The sequence below is a fragment of the Pelophylax lessonae genome (assembly GCF_965119305.1).
Source record: "Pelophylax lessonae genome assembly, chromosome: 11".
NCBI lineage: Eukaryota > Metazoa > Chordata > Amphibia > Anura > Ranidae > Pelophylax > Pelophylax lessonae.
Window position 1 is genome coordinate 120,718,007 of NC_138778.1, and position 16,806 is coordinate 120,734,812.

The window sequence follows — 16,806 nt, forward strand, 5'->3', positions numbered from 1 at the left end:
TGAGCCTTATTTGTTACCCAGAGGGTTACCTTTCTATTCATGTAAGGTTCCTTTCTCTGATGTGGGTACTGCATTGCCTTTCTGACTGTTGCGTTTCCCACCCCTCATGTCTACACTGCTTTGGGACGTCCCCATTGGTGAAGACTGCATGAGTGGGCGGCGACTGTCGGAGGACGTAAGAGAAAACTGAATTTTTGTTAAATCTTACCGTAAAATTCCTTTCTCTGAGTCCTCCGACAGTCGCCGCCCCCGCCCCTCTATTGGGGTTCTTATAGACTTAACTGCTTCCTACCAAACCGAATTGGGATGGCTGATGAAGGGAGTATTGGACCAGTGGGACAGCCCCCGTAGGTGTGTCTATGTAAATGCTTTGTTTTTTAACAAGTCTTTTGCCTAGTTACTCCTGTGGAGATGAAGTCCATACCCCATTGGTAAAGACTGTATGAGTGGGTGGCGACTGTCGGAGGACTCAGAGAAAGGAATTTTACTGTAAGATTTTACAAAAATTCATTTTTTTATGCATTACACACTACTGATCCCTGCGTTCTTCGTTACTTACTACTGAACCTACATAGTGCGTTTATATACTACTGATCCCTTAATTCTGTGTTGCTTACTTGTGGCCTGTACATTGTCCTAACCAAAATGTGTACTGCTCTGACAGGCTGAACCTAGCCAGCCAGCAAAGACAGGACTCGAGCCAGCCAGTCGAACCAGAATTCAGCCCAGCCAGCCAAGCCAAATTCCAACCAGCCAGCCTGGCAGGCCTCTACTAAACTCAAGAATTATTCTGTTGTTTAGCTAGATCTCCATTTCTCCAAGTTTGCCTACCTCTGTTCAAAAACAGGCTACTGAGGGCTCAAAGAACATATTCACATACTCCCTGAGCAGCACTGTTAATTTGGACGGTGAGGGGGGGGGGGGGGGAGAATTTGGGGGTTTGTTTAGGCATTGGGCATTTTACCCTTGCTGCAGCAATGGGACAGCCAGTTAGGAAAAAAAAAAGACCTGAATTCTTTACTGTATATACAGATTGACCTTTAACCACTTAAGGACCGGGCCTGTTTTTGACACTTGGTGTTTACAAGCTAAAATCATTTTTTTTATGCTAGAAAACTACTTAGAACCCCCAAACATTTATATATTTATATATATATATATATATATATATATATACAGTGGGTACGGAAAGTATTCAGACCCCCTTAAATTTTTCATTCTTTGTTATATTGCAGCCATTTGCTAAAATAATTTAAGTTCATTCTTCTTCCTCATGAATGTACACATAGCACCCCATACTGACAGAAAAACACAGAATTGTTGACATTGTTGCAGATTTATTAAAAAAGAAAAACTGAAATATCACATGGTCCTAAGTTTTCAGACCCTTTGCTCAGTATTTAGTAGAAGCCCCCTTTTGATCTAATACAGCCAGGAGTCTTTTAAGGAAAGATGCAACAAGCCTTTCACACCTGGATTTGGGGATCCTCTGCCATTCCTCCTTGCAGATCCTCTCCAGTTCTGTCAGGTTGGATGGTAAACGTTGGTGGACAGCCATTTTTAGGTCTTTTCAGAGATGCTCAATTGGGTTTAAGTCAGGGCTCTGGCTGGGCCATTCAAGAACAGTCAGAGTTGTTGTGAAGCCACTCCTTCGTTATTTTAGCTGTGTGCTTAGGTTCATTGTCTTGTTGGAAGGTAAACCTTCGGCCCAGTCTGAGGTCCAGAGCACTCTGGAGAAGGTTTTTGTCCAGGATATCCCTGTACTTGGCCCCATTCATCTTTCCCTCGATTGCAACCAGTCGTCCTGTCCCTGCAGCTGAAAAACACCCCCACAGCATGATGCTGCCACCACCATGCTTCACTGTTGGGACTGTATTGGACAGGTGATGAGCAGTGCCTGGTTTTCTCCACACATACCACTTAGAATTAAGGCCAAAAAGTTCTATTTTGGTCTCATCAGACCAGAGAATCTTATTTCTCACCATCTTGGAGTCCTTCAGGTGTTTTTTAGCAAACTCCACGCGGGCTTTCATGTGTCTTACACTGAGGAGAGGCTTCCGTCGGGCCACTCTGCCATGAAGCCCCGACTGGTGGAGGGCTGCAGTGATGGTTGACTTTCTACAACTTTCTCCCATCTCCTGACTGCATCTCTGGAGCTCAGCCACAGTGATCTTTGGGTTCTTCTTTACCTCTCTCACCAAGGCTCTTCTCCCCCGATAGCTCAGTTTGGCCAGACGGCCAGCTCTAGGAAGGGTTCTGGTCGTCCCAAACGTCTTCCATTTGAGGATTATGGAGGCCACTGTGCTCTTAGGAACCTTAAGTGCAGCAGAAATCTTTTTGTAACCTTGGCCAGATCTGTGCCTTGCCACAATTCTGTCTCTGAGCTCTTCAGGCAGTTCCTTTGACCTCATGATTCTCATTTAATTTGACATGCATTGTGATCTGGAAGGTCTTATATAGACAGGTGTGTGGCTTTCCTAATCAAGTCCAATCAGTATAATCAAACACAGCTGGACTCAAATGAAGGTGTAGAACCATCTCAAGGATGATCAGAAGAAATGGAAAGCACCTGAGTTAAATATATGAGTGTCACAGCAAAGGGTCTGAATACTTAGGACCATGTGATATTTCAGTTTTTCTTTTTTAATAAATCTGCAACAATGTCAACAATTCTGTGTTTTTCTGTCAGTATGGGGTGCTATGTGTACATTCATGAGGAAGAAGAATGAACTTAAATGATTTTAGCAAATGGCTGCAATATAACAAAGAGTGAAAAATTTAAGGGGGTCTGAATACTTTCCGTACCCACTGTGTATATATATATATATATATATATATATATATATATATATATTATTTTTTTTTTTTTTTTTTAGCAGAGACCCTAGAGAATAAAATGGAGATTATTGCAATACTTTTTATCACACCGTATTTGCGCAGTGGTCTTCCAAACGCAACTTTTTTGGTAAAAAAGTTCACTTTTTTGAATTAAAAAATAAGAAAGCAGTAAAGTTAGCCCAATTTTTTTCCATAATGTGAAAGATAATGTTACGCCGAGTAAATGGATACCCAACATGTCATGCTTCAAAATTGCGCATGCTCGAGGAATGGCGACAAACTTTGGTACTTAAAAATCGCCATAGGCGACATTTTAATAATTTCTACAGGTTACCAGCTTAGAGTTAGAGGAGGTCTAGGGCTCAAATTATTGCTCTCGCTCGAATGATCACGGCAATATAAAACTCTGGTCCGACCGCATCTGGAGTATTCTGTCCAGTTCTGGTCGCCAGTCCTCAGAAGGGATGTGTTGGAGCTGGAGAGAGTCCAGAGAAGGGCAACTAAACTGATTAGGGGATTGGAGGACCTTGATTATGAAGAGCGTCTGCAATCGCTTGATTTATTCTCCCTGGAGAAGAGACGCCTGAGGGGGGACATGATAGCAATTTTTAAATATCTCAATGGGGATCTCAGCTTAGAAAAAAGAAAAAAAACTGTTCAGTCGAAGGGATTGCATGAGGACTCGGGGGCATACAATGCGATTAGAGAAAAAGCGTTTTAACCTCAGGCAACGTGGGGGGTTCTTTACTGTTAGGGCTACAAGATTGTGGAATTCTCTACCACAAGAGGTGGTTTCTGCGGGTAGTATGGTGGCTTTCAAAAGACTATTAGACGTACATCTCAAGGATCAGAACATTCAGGGGTATGTGAGATGATTACAGCCACACACACCTACACAGGTTGAACTGGATGGACTATTGTCTTTATTTAACCTCACCTATGTAATACCTCTTTTATGGTTTGAACACCGTTTACATGTGTGGGCGGTGCTTCCGTATGCGTTCGCTGCTGCGCGTGAGCTAACGGGGACAGGGCGCTTTAATTTTTGTTTTTTTCCTATTTTATTTATTATTTTTTATTTTTACACCGTTTAAAAAAAAAAATTTGATAATTTTTATTCCTATTACAAGGAATGTTGTAATTCATGGCAGGACCTCTTTATTGTGTGATCTGGGGTCAAAAAGACTTCAGACCTCACAAGTACACTAAAAAATGAAAAAGAAAAAAAAAAGGGACCTTTTAAACCGGTTGCTAGGCAACGATGTTTGATGTCGCTCCGGTCCTCCAAGACTATAGAGCCATCTTGCCCTCACTTGACTTCCTGTCTAAGGATCTTGGCCCGGATCGTTTTCCCCGCTGACGGTGGGTCCGGTAAGCGAGGAAAACGTCCGGGACGCGGAGGGAGGGGGGGCACCTCTTCCGCCGCCCGGAAGGGTGATCCCGCTGCGAATCCACAGCTGGGACCACCCTTGCCTGAAAGCCGGCCGCCTGCAGTTTAAAGAAATGCCGGGGTTATGGCAGCTATTTGCTGCCATAACACCGGTATTTAGCTTTAAACTAATGACCTATATAGTCGTTAGGCGGTCGTTAAGTGGTTAAATGAGATAATGATTGGAATATTGCTCTTATGTGCCTTATCTCACTTTCCAAGCGTGTAAACAAAAGCAGGTAGATGTGGCATCTTTGTTACCCCTTTATGGTCAGGTGTAAACATTAGAGTTAATCCTGGTACATTCAGGCCAAAATTTGACATCAGCCTATCAGACAGAAGCCAGCCGTAAGGGCATGCTGGAAAACCAGAAAGCCAGCACTGACCGGCGTGTTCTGGGTGGGGGGAGGGGTAGCGTTGGCATTCCCCCTGTCAGAACACAATAGCTCAGTAGGGAAACCACTGTACTAACATTGCATCGGTAATACAGCGAGTTTGTTTTCCTTTCAGCCCGCTGGGTCAAACAAAAAAGAACCTAAAGTAAAACTATAGGTAAAACTTTTTTTTTTTTTTTCATTTTGGATAAAGTAAGGGAGGGTTATAACCCCTGTCAGATTTTGTTTCACCATCTGTGTCCCATTACTGAGATTTACCCTTCACTTCCTTTCCCATTGCCAAACAGGAAGTGAGGAAATCCTTACAAATTAAGGGAATTCTTTGGGGACCTCCAGGTCACCAAAACTAGCATCCCCATTGAAAGATTTCCCCTCTTACCTTTCCCGGGGACAACCCAAAATTTGGGGTGTTCTCTCACTTTCAATGATTATAGTAAACAGGACAAAATCGAGAGGGCGAATCTCCTTAACGGGGGTGCAGACAGCAATAAAAGCTGATAGGAGTTCTAATCCCTCCCTACTCTATCCAAAGCTAAAAAAAAAGGTTTCCCTTTAGGTGCACTTTAAAGTGTGTACCAAACGAGGCAAATTTGATGCACTGCAAATAGCTGAGAAGCGGTCATGCTATGTGCAAATCCTGAATTCCTTTTTAATGGATGCTTTTGCTTTTAAGAAGCTGGAAGCAGGAATTTGCATGTGTGGAACACATTTCCTAGTCAAAAACCAATAAACTACTTATGTCTCAGGGCTCACACTAGTATGTAACATGGGCTGATCAGCCATTGCTTCCAGCTGCTTCATAACCATATGTACAGAGTCTAAATACACCCTGAGTGAATGAGCAGCTGATGTCGAGGGAAATACTCCACCTGTTTGCTTGCTGTTGCACTGCTTTTCAATAAGGAGTTGAGCAGTATCCTCCCTGTAGGATTTCACTTGTGATTTGTAGTGTACTTTGTGGCTGTGATATTACAATGATTTAAATTGGAGGTGACAATAGGGGGCTATTTGTGTATTGAGTGCCTTTTTTTCCCAGCAAACATTTTCAACTTGTTGTCCTATGCATAACATTTAGGTTGCTTAGTTCTTCTCATTTTTTCCACTATTTGCTGAAATGTTAAAGTCTGTACATTTTGAAAGAAGGATCACAAGTTTAGTTTGCCACTTTAAGACCTTGTTCACACAGGCAAATAAGGAGTCAGCAGAGCTTTGTAATTGGGATCACGGGTGCATGTGAACAGCTCAGCCTGTGCATAGCAGTGTATCTGCATATAGAGTACCTACCTGCAGTTAAGGACAAATGGCTGGCCAGATTCCCTATCCACAGATAACCTCTGGATGTATGGATACATATGAACAGCACCAGCTCCAGTCAGCCTTTCATTGCTTTGCTGAGCTCCCTTACAAGCTGAGCACAAATCTTTGATTTGTGTGTACCCGTTTGTTCAACAGAAGCCGGTCTAAACAAATGCTGGAAAACCAACATTTGATCAGCACACACTGCAAATGGCTGAAGCGTTGATCAGTGTTGTCTGACCGGGGAGATCCCTGCTTCTACATCGATTGTGTGGATATTCTGAGATGTTAAATATATCAAGTAGCCTGTAGAAAATAGTGTAATGTTGCCATCTAGGGGTAACTAATGTTAATGCAAGTTGTTTCTGTCACTAAAAGTGAATGTCTGATTTTTAAATTGTCTTTTTAGATTGCTCATGCAAGAATGCTAGTTACTATGGAAACCGTGCAGCCACCTTGATGATGCTGGGAAAGTTCCGGGAAGCACTGGAAGATGCTCAGCAAGCCGTGCGACTAGATGACACCTTTGTTAAGGTGGTTACTAAATACCCTGTATATTCTGTAATATACTATAACACAGTTTAATAATTAATTGAATGCTGACCTTTTCTAAGGTAACTGCAGATTAACTGATCTTGGATATGGATTTCCTGCTTTTATCAAATTTGAAAACTAAACATGTTATCAAATTATTTGTTTGTTTTCTTGTATGTATGTTTAGGAAATGGTACTTTCAGGATATTTGAGGTGGTGTATAAAATTAATAAAAAGAGCACCTCCTCCTTGTGAAGTAGAACTTTTTTTGGTTAAAATAAAATATTATAAATATTCACAAAACCAAGTGTTGACAGGAGGGGGTCAGGACAGAGGCGAGTTACTACTAAAAGAAAAGGAATAGGTATAAGAGACCCATCATGCCAACTGTAAGTTATGTCCCCTGTGCTGATTAAACATATACAATTTAGAATGGTTATAAAACGCTAATATGTCAACTGTAATCTTTGCAGCATTGATTATGCATCCATCCATAAAGGAGATTTGTGGTCACAGCATACTTTTATTCTAGACCATCAGAATAAACAGTATTTTTATTTGACAAACAAGTATACTGTATATATCAGGGAGAAGTTCAGTTATAGCTGTATCTAGCTTCCTAAAGAACTTCATAGTTTTAATGAACACAAGCTTCAATACTGAATTGTATAATTCTGTAGTAGACAATGAATAGAAAAAAGCAGGGTACATGTTTAGAAGGAACAAAGCTTGATTGACTTTAGTGCTGTTCGCATTTATTCACACACTAACAGTGATTAACAGATGAGTGGCCTTGGATTTAAACCGTTTGGATCCAGTTCACTCATCTGCCTCTAACCACATGTAACGGGTTGAATGTTTGGGGACATGCAAACCGTATTGCCTGACATTCATTTGTACAGGCTGCTGGCTGAGCAAAGTTACAAGCACTTATATTTAGTCCTTTGTTAGTCCAGTTTTTTTCTGACTCTTATAATGCAGATATGCCTTTTCACCAATATAGCTTCCCATTGCTTTAAAAAAAACATGCAGATAGAAATAGGAGTGCCCGATATTTAATGCAATGCAAGTCGAGAGGTGAATATGTAGTTTGTCGAATGTAGCAACAAGTAATCAGGTTAACGCATTTTGCGGAAAAAGACTGCTGCTGCTGCAAACACAGCGACTACAGAACATACCTTTCCGTGTCAGACACCCTCATTTGGGATCCTTCCCAAACAAGCAGCCCTGTAGAAGGGGGGAGTCTTTTTCCCCAGATCTAGTTGGCCTGATCACTTGTTGCTACATTCAATAAACAGCCACATATTCACTTCTCAACTTGGATTCCATTGTATATTGGGTGATCCTTCTCTATCTTCACTAGTACACACGGAAATGTCCTCAAGGCCGTACCCAGAGGCAGCTGTGCAGAATATATCGGAAGAGAATCTTTCCAACCCGTACCCACCACCACCTATACAATGACTCATCACCACTTGAGTCCTGCGTGATCTCCAACCCTACAAAAAAAAAAAAAAAAAAAAAACTGAAATCATGGATTGAAAACAAGTGTGCACATAAAGGCTTTTGACTTTCACTTGATTGGCGTACTTGACTTTCACTTGATTGGCAAAGAGGTCAGCAATGGCAGCCCCCATATTTATCTGCTGACAGGTTTACTTTGAGGACCTGCAAGCAAAATCTGCCTGCAAACGTTTATTCGGTTTGTTGTGGGTTTTTTTATACTAGTCCTTTGCAGGATTTTGCAATCGTTGTTGCTCCAACTCTTCTAGTGTGACCCTTTAAAGGTTTCCATTGTTTTACTTCTATTATTGTATGTTTTTAGGGTCATCAGCGAGAGGGGAAGTGTCACCTGACCCTGGGAAATGCAATGGCTGCATCTCGCTGTTTCCAGAAGGTTCTGGAATTGGAGCCAAACAATGAGCAAACTCGGCTAGAGGTATGGTAAAATGTGGTAATCTCTGGACTTGTACTTCAATTAGAAGCACTTAAGGTGTGTCTTCATCTTTATAAAGATTTTCTGTGTTTAAATCCTGTAGCAACATACCAATTCCAGCATATACATATACTTGGAAGATTGCATACTTTACTCCACACCATTTTCCCCTTTAGGTGAAAAATGCAGCTGCTGTTTTAGAATATGAAAAGATTGCAGAAGTCGACTTTGAGAAACGTGATTTCAGGAAGGTAAGACAGTTTCTCTAGTTCTCAAATATATAATGCAGTTAAAACCTAGCTTGTTATCATTTCATACAGGGGCTAGATCCTAAGCTATACTCTCCTGATAAAATGTATCTGTTAACTACTAGAGCACGGCTGTGTTCTTCCTCTGGTGGCTCTCACTGTCTTTTATATGTTGCATGTGGAAACCTCTTTGCAGAGCCTTCTAGTCTGTCTGAACAACTGCAGAACCATAGCCCTCATATAACCAAGAGCTCAGGAAGAGCCTGCCTATATAACTAAAGAGATTGCCATAAGCCTAGAAAAATCTCAGAGATTTAGTAGCCAGCTTAAAACTGGTGGAAGGTAATACTAGTTTCAAAATACTTGATTTTTTTTTTTGTGTGTGTGTTTCCTTGCAAAACTTCTTGAAATACTGACTTGATTGGGCACAATCTACTTACCGCAGTATTTAAAGTCTGGTAACCACTTGCCAACCAGCATACATATATAAACGTCCTGGTCAGTGAGGTGCAGCAGCAGTGCAAATTCGCTGCAAATTTCAAAAGTCCTGTTTATCAGAGAATTCTAATAATATTTTGGCATGAACCAGGGAACATCCTCCTTTTGGATGGTCTGGGAAGCATTTAAACTTTACACACGTATACTTTTATCCACCAGGCCACCTCCAAACTGATCCTTTAACATGCTACAGACCGATTTACAAGTGCTTAAAGAGACATTCTCTACGGATCTGTCCCCGGAAATTGTTGCTAGCCTAAAACTACAAACGTGCTTAGTTACGTAAAGACACATAAAGCCAAACAACATATGGTTTTCTGTAAACCAAAGATATTTAAACACGGGGAAAGATCCGGTAGATTACTTCCCTAGCCCACCTAGACATTAAACCCCCAGTAGTAGTTTCTCTGAACAGTCCTGATGGGACCATCATTACTGCCCCACAACAGGTGGCCTCTGAATTTTAAAATTATTACCACACTCTACACCTCTCAGATGACTCAATCTCCACAAGACACAAGGGATTACCTACAAACAACTCAATTCTCTCGCCTCACCAAGGACCAAGTGGCACTTTATGAGGTTCCCATAACAGTCAATGACATAACCACAGCCTTATTACAACTGGCCGCCTCCAAGGCCTTGGGATCGGATGGCCTGCCACTCTAATTTTATGCTACTTACTCATCCTCATTTCTAAGTTAAATGACCTATATTGATTTATGTTTGACTGACACTCTACCATCCTCTATGCGGGAAGCTAAGATTATAGTTATTCCCAAACCGCGTAAAGACCCTCATTGTCCTGATTCATACCGACCAATCTTGTTCCTACAAGTGGATATAAAATGTTTTACAAAATCCTTGCCTCATGTTTAAACAAGATCATACTTGCCTTAATCCATCTTGACCAAACAACAGGCTTTATGCCGGCTAAGAATACTGATATGAATATTAGATGCCTGTTCATAAATATCCAGGCATCCCATGAAGAGACGGGGACATATGTATTGGTGGCATTAGATGCTGGCAAAGACTTTGACTCCGTAGAGTTTCCTATAGGGGTGCCTCTGTATCTATGGTTTTAGCCCTCATTTTATTAAATGGGTTCAACTAATTTATCAGTCCCCCAGGGCCAGGTTATCTGTCAATAGAGGTAACTGTCAGGGCTGCCCCCTCTCTCCCCTCCTTTATGCATTGGCAGCTGAGCCGCTGGCTATTTCTTAAAAAATCAAACCCATAGATTTACGGCCTATGGTTCGAAACGGTTGCCATGTATACAGATAAATCATAGTAATAGGAAACACAAGGACACTGAATTTCAAAAGAGACAATTTCTCTAAACTGCACTCCATGCTAGATATTAAATGGGATAATATCCCACGAACAAACAACATGGAGGAAAAATGGGAGTGCTCTAAGAACATACTAAATAAAGGTATTGGCCAGTGCATTCCAATGGGGAATACGTTTAAAAGAGCTAAAATAAACCCTGGGTGGCTAATCTCCAACGTAAAAATGCATACAAAAACTAAAGAAAAGGCCTTCAAAAAATACAAGGCTGAGGGGTCATTGGCAACATTTCAAAATGACAATGCAATAAGTGTAAGAGTGAAATCAGGGCAGCTAAAATAGAAGACGAAAAGGCACATAGCGGAAGAGATAAAAAAAAAAAAAAAAAACCCCAAGAAATTCTTTAAGTATATAAATAGTAAGAAAGTGAGGCCAGAACACATTGGCCCCATAAAGGATGGCAAGGGGAATTTGGCTACAAAGAACAGAGAGAAGGCGAAGGTGCTAAATAAATTCTTCTCCTCAGTCTTCATAAAATAATTGGGGGGCTACATTAACCCAGCTTGTAATGTTAAAGTTAATGACATGTCACAGGAAGCACCCTCATGGTTAACAGAAGACTCAGAACTAGACTTGAAAAAACCTAACATAAATAGGTCACCGGGACCAGATAGCTTACACCCGAGGGTCCTTAACCACTTGCCGACCGCCGCCCGACTATATACGGCGGCGGTCAGCCCCTCCCAGGCAAAGTGACATACCGGTACGTCACTAGCCTGGGAGCGAATAGGGGGCGGGCGCACGCCGCTGGAGGCGCGCCCCCGCTCGTACCCAAAGAAGCCGGCGCGTGTGCCCGGCGGACCCGTTGTCCGCCGGTCACTCGCGATCGTCGGATAGACGGAGGAAGGCAGGCGGCTAATGTAAACAAAGCCGCCTGTCACTCTCCCCTGTGTAAAAGCACTGATCACTCGGTCCTGCTATGTAGGACCGTTGATCTGTGCTGTTACACACAAAGCCACATCCAATCACAGTAAGAAACACGCCCCTAGGGACACACTTAACCCCTCCCTCTCCAATAAAGTTAACCCCTTCCATCCCAGTGTCATTTTTACAGTAACAGTGCATATGTATAGCACTGATTACTGTAGTAATGTCACTGGTACCCCCAAAAATGTCAGTCAAGGGTCCGATCTGTCCGCCTCAATGTCGCAGTACTGCAAAAAAAATCGCAGATCGCCGCCATTACTCGTTAAAAAAAAAAGCAAAAATGACCTAAATCTTTCCCTTAGTTGGTAAACGCAATAACTTTTGCGCAAACCAATCAAAATACGCTTTTTGCGATTTTTTTTTTTTTTTCCAAACATATGTAGCAGAAAACAAATTGGCCTAAAATGTTAAAAAATTTAGATTTTTACATTTTGGGGGGGGGGGGGGGGGATTTCATATTAAAAAAATGTGAAAAATATTGTTATTTTTGCAAAATTGTCGCTCTTTTTTTGTTTATAGCGCATGATCAAAAAATCGCTCAGGTGATCAAATACCACCAAAAGAAAGCTCTGTTTGTGGGAAAAAAAGGACGTTAATTTCATTTGGGTACAGCGTCACACGACCGCGCAATTGTCCGTTAAAGTCACGCAGTGCCGAATCGCAAAATAGGCCCTGGTCAGGAAGGGGGTAAAATCTTCTGGGGCTTAAGTGGTTAAAGAACTCAGCCAAGTGATAGCCAGACCATTGTTCCTAATTTTTATGGATAGTCTACTGACGGGAATGGTACTAGCTGATTGGAAAAACCCAACGTGGTACCAATATTTAAAAAAGGGCTGAGATGTATCCCTGGGAACTACTGGCTGGTTAGCCTAACCTCAATAGTCTGTAAGATATTGGAGGGGATGATAAGGGACCATATACAAGACTTTAGTAATGAAAATGGTATCATTAGTCCAAATCTGCATGGATTCATAAAAAATCGCTCTTGCCAGACCAATCTATTAACCTTTTATGAAGAAGCGAGCTGCCATCTAGATAAAGGAAGGCCTGTGGATGTGGTGTATTTGGACTTTGCTAAGGCATTTGATACAGTTCCCCACAAACTCTTACTGTACATACTAAGGTAAGTAGGTATGGACCATAGAGTGGGTACCTGGATTAAAAGCTGGCTGCAGGGGCGAGTCCAAAGGGTGGTGATAAATGGGGAGTACTCGGAATGATCTGGTGTGGAAAGTGGGGTCCCCGAAGGATCTGTCCTGGGACCAATCCTATTTAATTTATTTATAAACAACCTAGAGGATGGGATAAACAGCACAATCTCCGTATTTGCAGATGATACTAAATTAAGCAGTGCAATAAATTCTACGCAGGATGTGGAAATCTTACAAGAAGACCTGAACAAAATAATGGGCTGGGCATCTACATGGCAAATGAGGTTTAATGTTGAAAAATGTAAGGTAATGCATTTGGGTGCCAGAAATATGAACGCAAGTTACTCACTAGGGGAAGAGTCTTTGGGGGAATCTAAGATGGAAAAGAACCTGGGGGTCCTAGTAGACGACAAGCTCAGCAATGGCATGCAATGTCAGGCTGCTGCAAGCAAAGCCAACAGAATACTGGCATGTATTAAAAACAGGATTCACTCCAGAGATAAAACAATAATTCTCCCACTCTACAAGACTCTGGTCCGGCCACATCTGGAGTATGCTCTTGAGTACGTCCAGTTCTAGGCACCAGTCCTCAGGAAGGATGTGCTGGAACTGGAGTGAGTCCAGAGAAGGGCAACAAAGCTAATAAAGGAACTGGAGGATCACAGCTATGAAGAAAGTCTACAAGCATTGAACTTATTCTCTCTGGAGAAGAGAAGCTTGAGAGGGGATAGGATATCAATGTACAAATACTGTACTGGTGACCCTAGCATAGGGAACAAACTATTCAGTGAAAGGGAATATAAAAGGACTGGCAGCCATTCACTAAAATTAGAAGAGAAGCGGTTTAACCTTAAACTGCGTAAAGGGTTCTTTACCATCAGAGCAGAGCGGTAAGGTTTTAAATTCTCTTCCACAAGCAGTGGGATTAGCGAGGAGCATCGATAGTTTCAAAAAACTATTAGATGGGCACCTTAATGACCACAACATACAGGTGTACAATGTACTATTGACATAAACATACACACACTTATCATAGGTTGAACTGGATGGAATGGTGTCTTTTTTTTCAACCTCATTAACTATCTAAAGATGACGTGATCTTGTATCTGGCGGACTCCGAGCCTTCACTTTTAGCTGCTCTACGAGCTATAGAACATATCGGCATAAACACCGACCTACGAATAAATTGGTCTAATTCACAGATCCTACCACTTGACCATTTTCCCCCTTTCACTACCAACCCCCCTGCTAGAGTGTCCTACATTAGGTATTTAGGAGTAACAGTCAAAAGAATAATAAATGACTGCTACCCTTGGTATAGAACCTCTCTATTCCTTGGTCAAAACCAAAACACAAACCTGGGGTAGACTCCTATTATATGTTATGGGTTGCATTGGCCTAATTCAAATTATCTTACTGCCTAAGAAGTTATCTGTTATGGCATGATCCACTTTATATATACCCCTGAAATTCTTTAAAACACTAGAATCTATTTGAAACTCCTTTGTGTGGGGCCATGGTAAATATAAATTACCCCGGACAGTTCTGAAAAACACTACATCTCTGGGGGAGCAGCGCTCCCTGATTTCCATGACTACTATTTTGCTTCTTAATTATCCCAATTTTATTTTTTATTTTTGACAAAGCAGATCTTCCATATTACCAGTCCCTGGTTTGCAATAAACCTACACACCCCGCGTATACACCTCTTCAAGTTATTATGCGTGGTAAACTGAACCCCGGGCCCCCTTGGCAGAAAGATGGTATAGCTTGCCACTACCAGCATATCTGGGAAATTAACTTGCGCAAACTAAAAGTTCTGACACCACACACTCCTACTCCCTTATGGTTCAATAACCTTTGGGTTACACTGCCCCCTACAGGAGTAGGACACTAGGCAGAAAAAAAGTCTGGCTACGCCCTTGGGCAGCCCCAGGGGTTATACTCCCTCTCTCTACTATAGGCAGTCAGTTTTTTTCTGCCTAGTCAGGAGTAAGGACCTAGTTCCTTGCTGGGATCTTTGGTCCTGGCAAATTTTTTCTTTTTAGATAACATTTTTTTCCCCGTGAGATCTACAGTCAACTGCCAGACTGGGCAACGGGCTGAATAATGTACATCCATTGGTAACCCCAATCTGGCCAGCGAGCGGGCGCAGACCTCAGCTCCGTGCTATGTCCGCCGCGACATAGCCCCACTGAACGGGGGCTGACCTGCGAGTTAAACTCCTTGTGAAGTCGCATACGACCGGGTCTCGGCCCAAGTCGCAGCGTTCCTCCTGGCTGACAGCTCCCCCATTTCATTCGATGGAGAGGGCTTCTGCCTGGTTCCTGGTATGGTGAGTAACTTGCCTGGTTCCTGGTATGCTGAGTAGCTGTCCTCCTAGAGGATTTTGGGGTGGATGTGGGCCCCTCCTTGGGACGGTCGGACCCTCAGGTTCCCCTCCTTCCCGTGGTGACTGGCTTCTCGACCCCTGCTCCTTAACAAGCTAATGTTAAAGAAACCATTGTCTGCTGGCTCAAAATAATTGCATTTAAACCACATCTAAATCGCAGCTGCACCTCGCTGCTTTGGAAATTCGCATTGAAACCTAAGGGGAAATTCGCACTGGACATGTGTAAACCTAGCCTCAACCTTCACCTGGAAGGTAGAATTCAGTCATAAAGCATACCAGCTGTTCAGGAGCAGCTTTGTATGTTTATCAATGAATAGTGGGTGTTTTGTGATTGGCCGAGGCGAAGAGGCAGGTGGATGATGTCACGATTTCCAGAGATCACTTTGTATTCATTGCTATAGATAAAAGTAGTTAGGAGGCAGTGCTTTTGATTGGAGGTGATAGAGGTATATTTACCTGTTGTAGAGGTTAAAGGCTCAATAAGTTTTTTTTTTTTTTTTTCTGGTTCAGTTAATGTAGTTGCTCTTTTAAAAGGAATTGTTCATTCTCTAAATGCGAGCGCTGTAGTTTCTAACTTGATCCTGAAGGTACAAGCTCTTGGTGACCTTTGCCCTGCTTCTCTCTGACTTAAAGCAAGTTAGTGAGTCGCTGACTTCATGCATTATAAAGTGCACACACACTGAGTTCAACCCCAGGAAAGCCAAACAGTAGTGTCCAAGGGAATCCATTGAAACATTTATCAACAATGTAGAATTGTGATTTATTTTTTTCTCGTCCATTGAGAGAGACACATATTCATTACCTGCCTGGTTATACTGCTGCCTACAGACAGGCAAACAAAAAAAAAAAAAAGCCACCCCAGGATAACTCTTCATTCTTCCACCATGCTGTAATTTTTTTATGCTTCTATCTTCAACTCAGTGCTTCGCTCCATTCATGCTGCCCACCTATAGGGACTTGGTCATTTCCAGCCATCTGACCCTACACCTGTTAGCAGTGGTTGCATTTTGTAAGTACCTGAGGTTTTTCCTCCTACCCTGAGCTACATTGCTTTACCACCACTGCGTTGCGTCATGCCTGGTTTTAGACACGTAGGGGACAGTCCCACTGTGCCGACTGCCCCCAGTTCATTCTCAAACAGCTCTGATGCTGCTTGTAGCAAACCTATGGGTACAGACAACATCTGTTGCCTGCAATCCTTGTGCCCCCGGCTACTACAGTCTATGCCATATTTGCAGGATTCACTAGCTCCCTCGTGTGTGACTGCCTCTTTCCGCTAAGGAGGACTTTTTCCTCAGTCAGGCATGACTTTTAAGGCAAAATAGCTCACAGTACAGTACCAACTGTCTTGCTCTGTATAGACTGGAAACACCTAGTGTCCAGATCAGGGCCCAGAAATTCCACATGGAATCCACCAGGTCTATCAAAGCCTCCCTTCTTCAAGAAGTCTTTCTGACCTTGGTGGACATTCAGGATGCATACCTGCCTGTCCCCATCTTTCTAGCACACTAGTTTTTTCTGCACTTTGCTCTGTATTCTCTGCACTTTCACTTTGTGGCCATGCTATTTGACCTATATTCTGCGTCTCTGATGTCCACCAAGGTGATTGCCTCACTACTAGGCTAGCCTTACTGTGGAATATCTAGATGAGGGTCTAGCAGACAATGTAGCTCTGACCTCTATAGCATGCAGAGGATTGAATAGAACCTGAACCTTCAAAAATCATCAGGTTATCCTGACTTCTAACTACCAGGCCCCCATACTCTTCAGTCCTGGAGTTGCCAGTTTTTGCAAGAGAGTTCTGTGGCT

General features: G+C 42.4%; 1 protein-coding gene across 1 annotated transcript in view; it reads left to right on the forward strand.

Annotated features, from left to right (window-relative positions):
• Positions 1-16,806, forward strand: part of DNAJC7 (DnaJ heat shock protein family (Hsp40) member C7) — a 178,448-nt gene that overhangs the window by 94,987 nt on the left and 66,655 nt on the right. The window contains exons 3-5 of the mRNA XM_082271507.1: positions 6,368-6,492; positions 8,318-8,431; positions 8,605-8,679. Of these exons, the coding sequence (XP_082127633.1) occupies positions 6,368-6,492; positions 8,318-8,431; positions 8,605-8,679 (314 nt within the window). The remainder of the gene's footprint in view (positions 1-6,367; positions 6,493-8,317; positions 8,432-8,604; positions 8,680-16,806) is intronic.